Source organism: Alexandromys fortis, unplaced genomic scaffold (assembly GCF_014885135.2).
Source record: "Alexandromys fortis isolate MF-2015 unplaced genomic scaffold, M_Fortis_MF-2015_v1.1 scaffold_16, whole genome shotgun sequence".
Lineage (NCBI taxonomy): Eukaryota > Metazoa > Chordata > Mammalia > Rodentia > Cricetidae > Alexandromys > Alexandromys fortis.
Genome location: NW_026067893.1, coordinates 15646881 through 15664771, shown reverse-complemented (window position 1 = coordinate 15664771; position 17891 = coordinate 15646881). Strand labels below are relative to the sequence as shown.

The 17891-nt window shown below is 36.8% G+C and overlaps 1 protein-coding gene across 1 annotated transcript in view; it reads right to left on the bottom strand.

The window, feature by feature from the left end:
• Chuk (component of inhibitor of nuclear factor kappa B kinase complex) overlaps window positions 1-17891 on the bottom strand; it is a 36247-nt gene that overhangs the window by 14534 nt on the left and 3822 nt on the right. The window contains exons 3-13 of the mRNA XM_050146127.1: window positions 16223-16337; window positions 14557-14626; window positions 12690-12778; window positions 11541-11630; window positions 11282-11406; window positions 10984-11091; window positions 10181-10316; window positions 5167-5361; window positions 3174-3276; window positions 2430-2553; window positions 1609-1785 (exon numbers count right to left, since the gene is read on the bottom strand). Coding sequence (XP_050002084.1) covers window positions 1609-1785; window positions 2430-2553; window positions 3174-3276; window positions 5167-5361; window positions 10181-10316; window positions 10984-11091; window positions 11282-11406; window positions 11541-11630; window positions 12690-12778; window positions 14557-14626; window positions 16223-16337 — 1332 coding nt within the window. The remainder of the gene's footprint in view (window positions 1-1608; window positions 1786-2429; window positions 2554-3173; window positions 3277-5166; window positions 5362-10180; window positions 10317-10983; window positions 11092-11281; window positions 11407-11540; window positions 11631-12689; window positions 12779-14556; window positions 14627-16222; window positions 16338-17891) is intronic.

Genomic DNA, 17891 nt, shown 5'->3' with positions numbered 1-17891 from the left:
AAAAGAAAAGATTCGGGGGAGGGAAAGGGGAGGCGGCGGTGGGGAAGAGACAGAAATCTTTAATTAATTAATAAAGAAATAAATAAATTAAAAAAAAAGAAAAGATTCTCCCCTCTATTCCAAGTGTTCTCACTAATTCAATTGTTAGAAGACATATTCTCTATTCTCACTTACGTAAGACAGTCTATATATACATGCTTTTCCTAGCTGAATGCTTGGTTTCCAGTAGGAACTGTTTAGGAAGGATTAGTAGGTGTGGCCCTTTGGGAAGACTTGTCAGTGGGAGTGGACTTAGATGTTTCAATTGTCCATGTGAGGTCGAGACTTGCTCTCTCTCTCCACCTCCTGCCTATGGATCAAATGTAAGCACTCAGCTACTGCTCTGGAGCCATGCCTGCCTGCCTGCCAGTCACCATGCTTCCCACTACGATGGCCATGGATTCACCCTTTGAAACTGTAAACAAGCACCAAATTAAATGGTTTTTTTTATAAGTTGCCTTGTTCAAGGTGTCTCTCTACAGCAATAGAAAAGTAACTAAGACAGTCACTGCCAAATATTACACTGATATTTTAATATTAGCACACATAGATCTATTTCACTGTGTTGACAACTGCACAGTATGCCTCTGACTAGTCAAAGATACTTTAGTGAAATAATTGTCATTGGCCATAATGCCTATAATATGCAAATATAGAAATAGCACTAGAGAGTAAACATTCATTAACGGGACACTCTGATCACTTATTCTGAGGTATCCACACCTTTTGCAAGTACATATATAAACAGTATCTACTTCTTTAAAAAGATGTTTCAAGCAGCACATAATTGAGTTTATTTGAATTTTAACTCTTCACAAATCCTTAACACATCCGAAGGGAGATAAGTCTGGAGTCAGGAGACTATGTACAATTAAAAAAATAAAAAGAAGTAGCTATAACTCCACAGCAGATGGATTAGAAAAAAGATAACATAATCCTGGAATTGTCTGTGTTTTTTACAAAAAGACAAATAATTTAAGACCCCTCTGGCTGTGTTATTCCATTTGAGTTGCTACAATGCGAGAACAAAATAAAAAAAAACAAAAACAAATATATGCAAGGTGGTAAATAAACAATGGAAATTCATTTCTCATAGTTATGAAGTCTGAGAAATCCAAAATCAAGTTCTGGTTCATAGATGGCTGCCATATTTGTCCCCGTATGGCAGAAAGGGTGAGGGACTCTCACCCAGGCCTCTAGTTAGGTTCATCATGACTTAATCATTTCCCAAGGGTCTTACCACTATCTTAAGGATCAGAATTTCAACATACAAACTGGGAGGAAGCACACATTTCAGTACATACTGGCTAAGAAATCATCAGTATAGACTCTGTATGCATTTTTAAAATAAGACTTGAAATTCACAGTCTTTAAGTCACGTCTATTATTTAGTTTTTCTAGAGTTAAGTAATTTTATTATAATTATGAAATAGCTGATCAACTACGGGATTAAAAGAGCTAATCCTCAAAACAAAAACAGTTTGACAATTTAAGTTATCCTGTGTATTATTCTGGTGTGAATTTAAATTACTGGCTATGGGTCAACAAGATAAACTAGACATTCCTTACAAATACATTATAGCCAGACACTTACATATCCCATAAGTCATCTGCTCACTATATCTCTCCAAGTCAAGCTGAATGCTTTTGTGAAAAAACTCCAATTTAGCTTTGAGTTGTTGTGATGCTGAGATCAAAGTATTCTTCATTTTTGTCAAGTTAGCATTATATCTAAGAAGACTTAACCTAAGCCATAGCAAAACAAAACAAAATTATCAACATTCAGAAACATTGAATGACAATTTGCAAACATACAGTATCCAAACTTCAAAACTTAAGTTTTTACTATAAAATCATGAGAAACAGTTGACCTACTTCCTGCCTGTGTAAATAATCTTCTACTAAGGTCACTCAGGAACGAGTATTTTCAAGACATGATGGCTGAAATAATTTTAGACTATTAATAAGAAATCTGTAAGTCTGGTCAGAACACTGCATTTCATTGTAGGGTGATGGCCAAGTAGACCAAATGCTTGCCTTGCATGCACGAGGACCTCAGTATGGTACATGGCCGTGTATGCTCGTCACACAGTGCTCGGAGGCATGGGGAAACAGGCAGATCCTAGGAGCTCATGGGCCATTAGGTCTAGCTGAAATAGTGAGCTCCAGGTTTAGTAAGAGATCATACCTCAAAAATTAGGTGGGAAAACAATAATGGAAAGATAGCCAACATCAACCCCTGGCTTCTACCTGTGCATCCATTCACATGCATATAAACACATTATTAAAAAGTACTACATTTCAAAAAATGTTCAGTGTTTAGCCTTGTACACAATACACATAGCATTATTTAAAAAACCAAAACGAAAACAAAACCAGAACCCACTTACATTGCTGCTCTTTGTCCCTGAAAAAGCCTGCTGTAGTCTTCTTTTAGCCCAGATACATAGTGCACTGCTTCAGCCCATACTTTACGCAGCTGTATAATTGGAAGCTGTATCTTGCTGTCTTGAACTATAAACAAAATAGTAATAAGGGAGATAAGCTACTTTCAAAGACATTTATCTTCCTTTCCAAATACTGTTCCCATAGATGTTAAAAAGAACCTATTGCCTGGCTCTAGCTATACGGGTTTTAATATGAATGATATAACCACTTCTCTTAAAGAGCTTGAGATTACTCCTGCATGTTTTTCTTTTAAACTTGCATCATTCTAGTCAAGAATACTCCTTTCTCTCTACTAATCCCCAAATTCTTTACTTCTTTCAAGCTTTGGATCAAGTTCTGTCTTCTCTATAGTTCACCAGTCTTTTCTGTTTCTGAAAAGTATCTATGCTCAGCTTCATGAAATTTACAGGATAAGCTGTGTGTAAATATCTGAACACATATAATGAAGGAACAATTAATAAGTGGGTTTAATTTATAAGTGGGCTTTCATTCGTCTATCTGTAGAGTCCTACCCTCAGGAAGGACTCTCCCAAGTGAAGGATCTAATGGTAATTTAAAATCTATCTTTACATCTTCCAGACTTCATTAAATTCATTTTCACCACATACAGAAACCACTAAAAGATCATATTTACTAATCATCTAATTTCAATATTAAAGTTCAGCTGCTAACTAAACTTTACTTACCAATATAATTTACACAATCAGATAAACTTCTGGATGCAAATGGTCCTTCATATACAGTCTTACTTTTATCAAACAAATAAACCATGTAGCTATCACAGCCTCTCTGAAAAAGGAAACAATTAAACTTCAATGATTCTTGAAAACGCGAGATTTTAGAAATACTTGAGTGCCAGACTTCCTTCTTTGAAATGCAATGAACGTCAATGTGCATTCACATATAACTTACAGATGTGGGGCCTAACAGTAAAAAGATACATGGGGCCACAGCAGGTGTGCAAAGGGGGTATTGGGGTTCATGTGACAGGAAGCAGGAGAGAGAACTGTTTGGGGAGAGGAAGACCAGCAAAAGAAGGGCAAGATGGACGAGGGAAGAATAAGGGAACTATGGTGAATATACATGCATAAAAATGCCATAACAAAACCCATTATTTTGTCTGCTAACTTAAAAATTTAGGAAAAGCAGAAAATAATAAAGTTTTTCTAGTGTTAGCAATTAAAAGCCAAAAGAACAAATACAAAAGGTCGTATTAGTAAATTACTCTGTAGTAATAAAAAGGAAAAGATTAGGTACCAGAGTATAGGGTAGGGTGAGTGATGTGGGATTCCCCTCTGAATGCTGTGAAGAATTGGTTAATAAAGAAATCTGCCTTGGTCTGTGATAGGTAGAGTAGAGCTAGGCAGAGAAAACTAAACTGAATGCTGGGAGAAAGAAGGCGGAGTCAAGTGAGAAAACACCAGAGTCAGACACTGGGGATGGAACTTTACCCAGTAAGCCAGAGGCATGTGGCGATACACAGATTAATGGAGATGGACTAATTTAAGTTGTAAGAGTTAGCCAGAAACACACTTAAGCTATTGGCTAAATAGTATTGCAAATAATATAGTTTCTGTGTGATTATTTCGGATCTGAGTTGCTGGGCAGTCAGGAAATGAACTAGCAGCCTACTACAACAGGTGAGGGGCCAGTCTGGGCTTCTCAACAGGCCCAACAGAAATGAAACAAAGTGCTTATGTGCCCTCATACACTGGTAACATTCAAACATAGTGCTAGAATCAGGGAAACAGTTCATCATAAAACATTTGTTATACAAGCAAGGAGACTCAAGTACAATCTCCAGAATCCACATTTAAAAAAAAAAAACAAAAAAAAAACAGTTCTCATGACTCTACCCTTAGCCTAATCAATAAGTTCCTGGCCCATTAGATAGCCTTTCTCAAACAAAAAAGATGACTGATATTGAGGAATAGTGACTGAGGTCACTTTGACCTCCATAGGCACATATGCACATATGTACACGTACACCCTTATAAGCATATGCACCCACACGAACACATAGCCATACACATATATGCATGCAAACTGACAGAGACAGGATGAGTAGAATGGAAATATAAAAGCTAACAGAGACATGAGGAACAGAAATATTTTATACTGATTAAGATTATATAGCATGCAATATATGCATCTATAATAAGAAAGAAACCAAAAGTTATAATAAGAAACTTTTTTTGAGACAGGCTCTCTACATAGCTCTGGCTGGCCTCGAATCCACTATGTAGACCAGGCTGGCCTTAAGTTCATAAATGCAGGGAATTAAAGGTATGCACCACTACATCCAGCTGTGTGTGTATGCATCTAGCTTTTAGCCACAGTTTCTACAGCACAACAGGGAAACTACAGTATATATAAAATAGCTATATATTTTAACATAAGTAAAGGAAAAGAGTTTGCAGGTTTTAACGCACAGACATGGTAACAGGGGATGAAAGTGCTTATTTTAGTTTAATCATTACACAGGGTACACATGTATTGAATCACTAGACAGCACTCCATAAAGAAGTACAAATATTAGTCAACTGAAAACCAAACAAAAACCTGTGCAGGTAGTTCAGGCCTGGGATTCCAGTTCCCTTAGGCAGGAAGACTGTGAGTTAGAGGCTATATAGCAAGACCCTGGTCCACAGCCCTCCCCCCATACACAAACTTTCTTACAACTCCATCGAGAACACATTGAGAGGCTGGTTTCCGAGGATCCAGAGAAATCCCTGTCTCAGACAGAAGCTCTTGGGAAGCGGTATTGATTCCCGTTTCACGCTCAATACGAGACTGCAGTGAATGAAAACTTTCATCACATGGCAACAGAAAAGAAACGATTTTCGCAGAAGTCATATTTAGGATGTGCACTATCTGTATAAATAAGAAAAAAATGTCAATTGACTATTTATTACATAAACAATTCTGTGAAAGATACTAAAGGGGGAATCTAAGCAACAGACATTATTTCTGTACTAAGTAAAGCTCACTCTTCCAAACTCATAAAACCGTCTAGAAGTACAAAATGACATTTTACAAGACTTGAGTTTTTCTAAATATATAAGGTTTGGTTTTTAAAAGAAAGGGTCTCTCTACATAGCCCAGGCTGCCCTTAAACTCACTATGTAGACCATCCACCTGACTCTGCCTCCCACTGCTGGGATTAAAAGGTGTGTGCCACCATGCCCAGACAGACACTAGATATTTATCAAATAAAATTTCAAAGTTCTAAGGATGCACAAAATCAAGAAACAGAAATTTTTGTTTAAAAAATTTATTTCAAGAAACATGATTACAGACCTAGAAGGAAACACTCCCATTCATGAAGTTCCTCATAAATGCCACTGACAGAGCAAAAGAGCTTTCACACAGCACCCCAATATTTAGACTTTCCAATTTCCCTTTTAATAGGAGAAATCAGGCTTCTGAGAAGTACAGCTGATAATGGTAGAGTGTGGATCTCAATTCTTAACTACCTTGTTTTTTTGTTGCCTCAAAAAACAATCATCAGATAGAAACAATGGGCTTCTCATTGAAGAGGCAAAAGCATTATTATTCTCCTAAAGCAACCAAACCCTAAAGTTGTAGTCTGCCTGGGCCCAAAGACAAAAGCAGTCTCATGCTCACTTACAGTTTCAGTGAAAAGAATGGATGAGAAATTTTGGCATAAGTAATGGCAACTGGAAAAAAAAGCTGTATGTGTGTGTGTGTGTACAGTTGAAGAGACTACCTAAGAATGTGAGCATGTGCAGGTACACTCAGATGCCAGAAGAGGGCATCAGATCCCATACACCCGGAGTTCCAGGTGGTTTGTGCATTGTCCAATGTGTATGCTGGGAACTGAACTTAGGTCCTCTCTAAGAGCAGCACACACTCTCAACAGCTGAGCTAGCTATCTCTCCAGCACTGAAGAATAACGAAATACTTCTATTTTGTCATTATTTTTTATGTTTAAGCTTTTTCATAATAGTTGGGAAAATAATTACCTAATTAGAGTCTCTAAAGTGTTTTCTTAAAGAAAAATATTTCAACAACTATTTTGTTGCTATGAAATAGTACAACATGCCTTCCTGGTACATTATATTTAAAGATACATTAGAAAAATGTCCAATAACAACCAAGTGTTTTTACAGTTCACGCCTCTGGTTTTGTTCATTGTATCCCTACCTATAATTCTCTCCTACCATTCTCTTCCTGCTACTAACTCTAATTCTACAGAAATCAGTCCTAGTTCCAGCCTAGGAAATTACGCTTAAAGCCTCGCAAATTCTATCAACAATACTCTAGTTTCCTTATTCTGTACAATCTCCCAAGATTGATGCTTTGAGAAATATCAATTTGAGAATAAATAAATAAAGAGAAGGTAAATATCCGCTCAGATTCACTGACAGTGGTGCCACAAACGGCAAGTTTATGAGTCACAAATAAGATGAGACAGACTCAGAATCCTTCAGAGCAGGGAGGTGATGAGCACCAGTCACCCCATGCAGATGCTGCACAAACATCTGAGCAAAATGCTCATACACATAAAATAAAATACATAAGGTGAATAATTATTTTAACAAGCAGGGGTAATGCTACGACTACTGTGAGTTGAGTATATAGGTTGTATTCAACCAAGTATTTTTAGAGACAACACAAAAATAAGAGGCTTACCAAGCCCTGCATTGCATACACACCAAGAAATGATTTTTCTTTGACACAATGTAAGAAAATCAAATCAAGAAGCCAATTATCAGGCCAGGATTGATGATACAGGCCTGTAATCCTAGCACTTGGGAGGCAAAGCAGACAAATGTCTGAGTTCAGGTTAGCCTGGTCTACATTTAGTTCCAGGACAGCCAGGGCTACATAGAGAAATGATTTGGGAAAAAAAAAAAAAAAAAAAAAAGAGCCAGATGTTTTCACTGTCAGTTAAGAATCATATCAATATGCTCTCAAAATCCTACTGAATAAGGCATGTCAAGATTAGTCTCTACACATTTATGAGTTCTCAATCAGTTCCTTATGCCCCATATAGGAGTACAAAATTGAATGTCCAGGTCATGAAAAGTTTGGTACCAAAAAAGGTTTCTGAATGCATAACTGTTAATTCAAAATCTAATGCATCAATCATTCCAAGGCATTCTTGGCAGTCCCCAGCAGTAGGTGACTTCACTGTAGCCTTGCTTCTGAACATAATAACATGCACAATTTGCATTGCGCCTGCCCTCCCCGAACATGAAGGCAATGAATGCTTCTTGAAATATCTCAGCTGAGATCTCAGATGGCTGCATGCAATGGACCGCAGTGTCTTTTACTGTACATATAATCTCCTGCTCTTATAAAAACATAACGGTTTAAATACAGAAAACAACAATTTTTAATATTTCCTACCATTATCCCTCAGCCAGTAAATATCAAATTAGTGTATCTTTAGATTGTATTTACTATAGACTGTTTTGATTTCTTTTAACTTGTTGTTTCAATTTCATTTGAAAAATTATTAAGTGAATTTTGGTTTGGGATTAGAACAGAATTTTCTTTTTCTTTTTTTTTTAAATATTTATTTATTATGTANTTACAGATGGTTGTGAGCCACCATGTGGTTGCTGGGAATTGAACTCAGGACCTTTGGAAGAGCAGGCAATGCTCTTAACCTCTGAGCCATCTCTCCAGCCCCTAGAACAGAATTTTCAATGTCTGCAATGATCATTAATATACTTTTGTCATGTTGTACTGAATATTTCTGTGAAGACCCATAATGACTGTAACAAAACAAAGTATCAGACAACTTTGAAACTGTTGATGATGCTCTCCTAGCATATCAAATATTCAGTCAAGATTTGATTTTTTTATATAAAAAGAAATAAGCATATCAATCTCGTGAATATGCAAATTTTCTTTAGTCTTTAATAAATGATAAAAAATTATATATGCATATCAAAGAATTGTTTTAAAATTCTTTATGAGTAAATGTCTGAGTTCATATGTATTCTGTATACCTCTATTCTCTAGCCAGAAAAAAAATTTCTCAGATAAAAAGTGTTTAAGAAGCTCTGCTGTGCCATCAGTAGGAAAGAATGGCAGACAGAATTAACTATACCTCCCATCCACATCAATAAATATGTCCTGAGAACTGATACATGCCCCCTCAGTACTGAATGCCAGCATATAACTCTTAATAAAACAAACAGCGCATTGAGAAAGACAATCTAGATAAAGAGTTGAAAGTAAAAAGTAAAAAATATTTAGAGAACATAGGGAATATTAAGTGATTAAATGTATGCCAGAAACTACTTAAGGAAAAAGTAATTGAAGATATAGTAATCAACATATGAGAGGAAACTGGCAAAGCAGACATTAGACTGGGTATAAGGATAGCGTGTGTTAAAGTACAAATGTAGACAAAGGGCTTGAACCATACAGGTGGTTAAGACAGTTAATGAAGATGATTGGGGAAATGGTGTAGGTTATTCTGCCAATCGCTCCAATAATAATACAAAACAGACAAAAAATAGGCTAAAAGTCATCTTCCCTTTGTTAGATGTGAGAGTTGCAGAAAATGGAAAATAAGAACAAAGAAGTTTCGTGCATTATAGACCCATGAATTCTGTCTGTGGAAAAACAAGCTGATGAGTAAAGAAAAAAATTACATCCCCACACCCAAGGTTAAGTCTGAGTTCCTTGGCCATGTAGTTTACAGAGTTAATCACAGGCCCCAGGTATACATCTTGAAAAAGCAAAGTTGTAAAACAAAATTAAATAACCTTATAGTGTGTAAATAAAGATAAATGGTTACCTAGATCACTTGTTTAAAGCTCTGTAGAGTAGAAATAGGATAGGAACCTATTACACCGAAACAGCAAAGGGCTGCCTGCCGATACAAAAGGAACTGGCTGAAATATGCTTGGCTTGCTTGAAAGTTGTTAATCAATTACAAATGAATCATTGCTTTGGAGTGAAGATATTATGAAAAAATTAATACAAATAAAAATGTTAAACTATTTGTGGGATTCTAAGAAAAACATGCAACTTTTGATCATAATGTGATTTCTTCCTGTGTAAAGATTTTAATTTGTTTTTGGAAAATATGTAACTTGTGGTTGTGAGGTAATCTTTTCTTGCATAGAAATTTTTGTCTTAGGAGGTATAAAAGGGGTAAAATAAAAATAAGAATAGTAGAAGGAAAACAGTATGGTAAAAGAACAGAACAGAAAAGGAACAGAGTAGGAACAACAGCAGAGAGAAAAATGAAATGAAGAATTAAGCTTTGGCCTTCAGGAAAAGGTCGCCTTTGTGTGGATGCAGTTCTGCTGACACCACACATCCTCCCCAGTTTCTCTGACCTGCTGAAAGCTGGCCTTCCAGCAGCAAAGTAAACAGATGTGAGCCAAGTGGGAGCCTTCCTCACCAAGTCAAACCCAGTACAATTAAATCTAAATGAGGGAAGTGGTAATGGCACCAATCAATATAGTAAAGGGAAATCCCAAAGATACTTTAAAAGGCTACTTGGACCATCTGATGACACCTGAAAAACTTGGCTAAAGAAATAAAGTATCCATTCTAAGGATATAATGTTCATTTTAAAATAGACACCAGGAAAAGATTCCTACAATAAACATAAGTGCTCATTTTCAGCTTGCTAAAGTGCTCATTTTCAGCTGGCTAAAGTCAGTGCAGGTATTCTAAAACGCACCCCATTAAAACTGACCTTTAAGTTGAGAATGTGATCCATTAACACAAAACATTTTGGCTGCTTCGAAGTAGTTTCAATAGGTCCCCCTCTCTGCTGTGGGTCCCAATTCAGCATCAACTGTAGCCAGCTTTCCATGGGCTCTACTATTAAACTGAAAAATGAACAAAAACTGTATGAATATCATTATGTTCCAATTAAACAGGCAACTTCACAGGTTGTCCACTTCCTTGCCTATGACTTATCAGTACCATTTATATCTTACTTTCAAATAATTCATGTAATGACAAGGAACAAATTTCTTCCATAAAAAAACAGTCCCAAATCCCCGTATCACTTTGCAACTGGCAAATCCAAAAGATGAGTCCAACTCCAATCTCCAGGAAAGCCATTTACTTCTTTATTCTTTGGGTTTTCTTAGCATCTAAAGCAATTCATTGATTGGCAATAGTTTTCAGTTCCACATCGTCTGTTATCCAATATGATAATCACTAATCACAGTGTTATTTAAATTTACTCTCATTCAAAATTCAGTTCCTCAGTCACACTAACCACTCTCCTCTTCCAACCCAGGCAGCACTGGGAAGCAAGCCAGCAAGCATGCTAAGCAAGCACTGTACTACTGAGCCACATCTCCACCCCTAACTACCTTTCACATAGCTAGTTCAATAAGCCTCAAGTGACAGACAGACAATGCTTTCATCTTGATGCAAAGGTCTATTGGATAATGCTACCTGAAACAGATAACTATCTCAAAACTGCCTAACTGTCCACACTCACCTACAAAGGTTGTTTGGTTGAGGTAAACTGTCCACACTCACCTACAAAGGTTGTTTGGTTGAGGTAAATGGCTACTAAACCGAACGTCTCCTGTCATCTCTTCACAAGCAAATATACACTTTGGATCTTTCTTCTTAATCTTTTCATGCCTATAAAAACAAAGCAGCTTAGTTGACAACCTGATTCTCACAAATACTCTCTGGTTTCTTACCATTTAACTTCAATCAATTCTGTTAAATTTTACCACTATAGAAAAAGAAAAGGAAACAACAGAACAATAGAAACAATAGAAATTTTCCTATTACCACTAATTATGCCAAAGTTCTCATCATTTCTTACCAGGTAAATGGCTGCAGATGATGCAAAAAAGGCCTATATCCAGCAATACATTCAAATACCATGGTCCCAAAGCTCCAATAATCCACAGTGGCTGTGTATGGCTTATTTTCAAAGAGCTCTGGAGCCTTAAAATAGAAAGGAATGTTAAGTGCCAACACTGTAAGAAAAGAGCTACTATAGTTTTGAACTATTAAATTCATTGCCTTAAAAAATAACAATGAAAATTTTAAGTAATCAAATAAAAGAAATATTGTCTCACCAAATACTGTAATGTTCCCACAAAAGATGTACAGAGACTTCCTTGATCAACATCTTTGGCATAACCCAAATCAATTATTTTATGTAATATCTGTGAATATTAAGACATAATATTTATTAAATTATTGAAATATTTGCAAAAGAAAGGTAGGCTGGGAATGTAGCTTAGTGACAGATTGCTCCCAGGTAGGTACGGGCTCGATCCTAAGCACAGCAAAAAATGAAGATATGGCCACTGAAATGGCTCAGCTGATAAAGGCACCTGTCAGAAAGCCTGATGACTTGAATTTCACATGGGAGAACAAATCCTGCTACATTGATTGTCTCATGATCTGCACACAGGTCACACCATAGGCATGCATTCATGCACACAAAACAAATAAATAAAATAGATGTAATTCAAAAAAGAAAGGCAATAATGTTTTTATAAAACTGGGGAGGAGATAGTAAAAAAAACCTGGGCTATGGAACAACACAAAAGAGTGAAGTCTGATAGCCTGATCACTATTTAATTTGCATTAATTTTGTTTGTCAATCTTTTGTTATTGTTGTTGTTATTAATTTTTGAGACAGGGTCAAACTTATAGCAACTTCCTGCCACAACTTTCCAAAAGCTGGGATTATAGACGTCAGGTAATATGCCTGGCTAACCATATAATCTTGATCAAGCTAACTAGTCTCTGGCAGTTTCCTACACAATTAGATCAACATCCTAGTCCTTAGATGAGCAAGACAGATGCTTCTCTAAGGAACCACTGTTCCATAGAGATGACAAAAATCTAACCACAAAATTACAGTTCAAGGGTTGGAGAGTTGGTTAAGCAGTTAAGAGTACCTGCTGTTCTTGTAGAGGACCTACGTTCAATTCTAAGCACCCACACAGTGGCTCACAATAGTGTGCAATTCTAGTCCCAGGGAATTTGATGCCCTCTTCTTGTGTCCTCCACAAGTACCACATGTGGTAAAGAAACACATAAAATATAATAGAAGTTTAAAATTAAAAGGCCCCTATAATCCAATACAGTGAGGACTGCAATAGAAACTTTATAAAATACTATGTATACCAGATGAATAAGGAAACTAAAATCTCTAAAGAATTATCAGGAAGAGTATAACAACAGACATGAAGCAGTCTTAAGGTTTCACCTACCTTCCCACCAACATCTTGAAGAACTATATTTTCAGGTTTTAGATCTCGATGTATAATTTTGTTTTCATGCAAATATCGAATCCCAGATCCTAAATAAAATTTCAAGTGTATTATTAAGTAACAGAAAATACTGTTTAGATAATCACCTCATATTTTTTGTTTGTTTGTTTTTACTGTTAGTGTTTTTGAGACAGAGTCTCATGTAGCCTTGTCTGGCATAGAATACCCTATGTAGCTGAAGATGACCTCCAACTCCTAATCCTCTTGTCCTACCTCCCAAGTGCTGGGATTGCAAGTATGCACCAGCACATTCAGCATTTTCTAGACAGGGTCTCACTATGTAGCCCTGGTTGGCCTGCTGGTCTTGAACTCACAGAGATCCATCTGCCTCTCCTCCCTAGTGTCAGAATTAAAGGTGGGTGTCACCATGACCAGCCACATTCAATTTTTACCTTACAGTTTGCATAGATCTACACTGATACGCAAATTTATATGTCCAGAGGATTGAAGATGGCTCAGTGGGTAAAAGGGAGCCACTGAGAGGTGGGGTAGGGATATCTCAGCAGCTGGCTAGGCAGCCAGCCTAGTCGAAATGTTGAGCTTCCAGTTCAGTCAGAGATTCTGTCTCAAAATAATCAAATGGAGAAAAACAGAACACCTAACATGCTATTCCAGCTTCCACATGCATGCTCCGGTGAGTGTACACCAACAATCACATCCATGTACTACATACAACAACACACACTCCCACACACATTAATATGAGGCATCACCAACATTAGAATAGTTCAGATTTTCTTTTTTTTTTAAATATTTATTTATTATGTATACAGTGTTCTGTCTGTGTGTATGCCTGCAGGCCAGAAGAGGGCACCAGACCCTATTACAGATGGTTGTGAGCCACCATGTGGTTACTGGGAATTGAACTCAGGACCTTTGGAAGAGCAGACAATGCTCTTAACCTCTGAGCCATCTCTCCAGCCCTAGTTCAGATTTTCTTCACCAAATGTTCAGTAACATCAAATAAACACTGAAAATTTTAATATAAACTCATTTAATTTATTGAAATCAATATTAAATGCAAATGAAACAATTAGTTTTCGAGAAACCACCTGTAAGCCTGTCCTCCAACCTAAATCACATTCTTAGACTCTGCTGCCTATTACCTGTGAAGACCATCAATACTACACACATGGAAACTCACACGTGTCTGACAAGCATCAACAGCAGACACACATGGAAACTCCTGTCTGGCTTCCAAGGTTTCCCAAAGGTCTAAATCATAATTATGTTAGGGACTATCAGTAGTAATTCTGATAAAAAAGAGAATTTCATTCCAAGATAACTTAAGGACCTTTCCCCAAAAGATTAATTCCACTATGAACAAAACTACTATCAGAGCATTGGGGGGGGGGGGGGAGAGATGAAATGATTGCTAGTTCATACCATTTTTTTGTTATCAAACATCTATTAGATAAGGTTACATAGTCAAAAAAAAATCCAAATGGAAACAAATGCCAAAAATGTATTAGTTTTAATTAACATCACTGGAAATGGATCTTTCTTTTTCATATTCTTTTTTTTATTTCTCTTTTGGTCTTTAGAGATAGGGTCTCCCTGTGTAGTTCTGGCTGTCTTAGAACTCACTCTGTAGACCATGCTGGCCTTAAACTCAGAGATCCACCTGCTTCTGCCTCCCGAGTTAGTGAGTAAAGGCATGCACTACCACCACCCAGCTTTTTTTTCTCTAATTTTTTATAAATGTTAAAAACGTACATGCTTCGTAGAAAATACAGACAATTCTCCTTAACTTCTAAGCAGTACACATCAATTAAATCACAATGATATTTTAATATTAATTACATACCTATGTCACTCAGTAAAGAAAGTATCTGGCTTTCTTTAAGTCCACAACAATTTTCTGGTTTGTTGAGTAGCTAAAGAAAAACATAAACAAACAAGCAGGTAACAATGGCAACACACATTAATTGCTATACTGTCAAAGAATACTCAAATAAAAAAAGTCACAATAAAGAAATTATAAGAAGGAGGGTGGTGGCACATGCCTTTAATCCCAGAACTCTGGTAGATCTCTGTGAGTTCGAGGCCAGCCTGGTCTACAGAGAAAGTTCCAGGATAGGCTCCAAAACTACAAAGAAGCCCTGTTTTAAATAAAGTAAAATAAAATAAAAGGATTGGGGCACAGTGGTACATGTCTATAAGGCCAGCATTTGGGAAGATGAGGCAGGAGCACCATGAGTTCAAGGCCAACATGAGCTACACTGAAAGAGTCTGTTTCAAAAAAATAGTAACAATGACATGAAATATAGGGAAAAAAATAGTCACCAAATCCATACTGAGGCTGAGTAAATTTCATGAGAAGGCTCATAAAAAGTAAAGAGAAGGGCAACTGCACTTGAAATTAAAAAATGTTGGCAAAGACAGATACATCTAAAATTAAATAGAAATAATAATAATAATATAAAAAACAACCCTTTCGTTATTGCTTTCTTTTTGTGTAGCCTTGACTGTCCTGGAACTAGCTCTAGAGATCAGGCTGGTCTCAAACTCACAGAGATCAGCTTGACTCTGCCTTCCAAGTGCTAGGATTAAAGGCATACACCAACAGTACCTGGTAAAAGACAACTTTTTAATAGGTCTCACAAATGCATTTTTATTTAAAATGGTCAACATAGTCCCACCTTGGAAACAACAACAAAAAAGCATGTTCTAAGCTAGGCATGGTGGCACAAGCTTTTAATCACAGCACTTACAGGCAGAAGCAGGCAGCTCTCAAGACTAGCCTAGTCTACAAAACAAATTTTAGGCCAGCCAGGGGTGCACAGTGAGACCCTGTCTTGAAAACAAACAACAATAAACCTAGGGTGTTTGGAATGACTATAGTTTTTGTGGGGTTTTTTTTGTTTTTTTGTTTTTTTTTTTTTCAAACTTGACAGAAGCTAGAGTCATCTGGAAGAAGGAAACCTCAAATGAGACAATGCCTCCATCAGACTGGTCAGTAGGCATGTCTATGGGACATTTTTTTGATTAACTGATGTGGCAGGGCCCAGATCACGGGGTTGTATAAGAAAGCAGACTGAGCAAGTCATGAAGAGTAAGCCAATAGCAGTGTTCCTTCTGGGTTTCCACTTTATCCAAGCCTTGGTTTCCCTCAATGATTGATTGTGATTAGGATACATATAAGCTCTTATTTGACCAGGATGTGTTTGGTTGTGGTCTTAATCACAGCAATAGAAAGCACTAAGACAGGGCTAGCAAATATTTCCTGTAAAGAGCAAACATTAAGTACTTCAAGCTATGGAAGCCATATAATCTCTGTTACACTACTCAGTTCTAGAGCTGTGCAAAAGCAGCATAAACATGCACAGCGCCTGCTCCAATAAAAGTGTGTTTACAGAACAGGCGGCAGGATTATAGTTGTCTGTCCTTGTTCTCGATGATCGTGTCACATGATTCAGACACAGTTGAAGCTTGTGATTTACTATCTCAGTATCTCGAAACATCCATACTACCTTCCGGAGATCTCCTCCAGAACAGTACTCCATTGCCAGAAGAGGCACATCATTAATTAAAAAATTCAGTTCCTCAGGAACATCGCAGGCCTTTACGATATTTGGATGGTCCAACCTAACAAGGAAAAAAATTACAATAAAAAAAGTTTTCCAAGGGCTGAATTTGAAATGATAATTGGGGATTAACTAGTGAGAAAAGATTGATTTTCTTTACAAAATTCTAATTCTGATTGTACTGCATTTAATCTTAGCTAAAAGACTAATAAGCTATTAATTTCTGAATTTTCTAATTAAAATAAACAAGTTTTACAAGGAAAATATACCTAAAAATACCATCACTGCTACTATAGTTCTGTGTGCCAAGCAGTACGCTCTTTACATGTGTCAACTGACTTGTCACAATAATGTTAACACAAGTGTATCTGTTAAGAGTATCATCCATGAGAAAAATGAAGCACACAGAGGTAACGTAACACCACATGGCAAGCAGGCTGTCAATGATGACATAAACCGGACAATTTGGTACCAAAGCCTACATCACACTGCCTCTTCCACAATCACAATCATCACCCTAAAACTCTGGGCATTTCCTTCCAATTTTAAATATAAATACAAATATATACAAATATAGTTTTTTTCAATAAGTATGACTCAAATTATTTACTAACTTCAACCGCTCTTAATTTTTTTTTTTTTTGAAGGTCAGAAGAGGGCATTGAATTCCCTGGAAATTGAGTTAAAGACAGGTATGAGCCACTGCGTGGGGGCTGGAAACTGAGCTTGGATCTTCCAAAAGAGCAGTAAGTACACTTAACAGTTTACCTCTCTCTCCAGCCCCATAGTTCTTTTTTTTTTTTTAACATAACAATCTATTATCATCTCTGTGATCATCCTCACAGTGTAACAGAGCCTGAAATTATAGAATCTCATATCCCAGGAACTAAAGAGACAAGTGCATGAGGGTCTAAGAATTTATATTATTAAATCTTCCTGTTAATTCTGCCATGTAGCCAAGTTTGAAAGCCAAAATAGAATGAGTTGAGCACAAACTAAACTCAAAAAATGCTCGTTTCAAATCCAGTACCAGCTGTATGACTGTTTTATTTCTCATCTACAGAATAGGGCACTGCACAGATACAGAGTTGTGATGACAACTCCAGGAAAGACCTGTAACGTAAACTACGCTACTCACGTAAGCACACTAAATATATCACGGTCCCCTCAAAAGTTCAAGTCTCTTCTCCTTAAGCATATACACTATTCTTAGTGACTCATTTCTAACAAAATTCAGTGGGGAAAAAAATGAAATATGACTTTATATTTTATTTAAAATTGCCTTAAATCTTCAGAAGAGATATATCAGCTTTTTTCTTATACTCCCCCATTCAGATAATTGTTCGGAGGAAGCCTGTTGCCATGCCATTAAAGCATGTGCACTTCCCTGTGGAGAGGCTCCCTTACTGAAGAACTATTGCCTCTGGCCTATAGTTGTGTGAATGAGCCTGGAAGTTAATACTCACGCCTTGGCCAACCCTTCAGATAATGGCAGCTCTAAAGTCAACATTTTGAGATGTCTCAGAAGAGGCCTTGAACTAGAAGCACAGTTAACTCAGCCATAAACTATAGATATTAAATATTCAGCTTGAGCTATGAAATTTTGGAATAATTG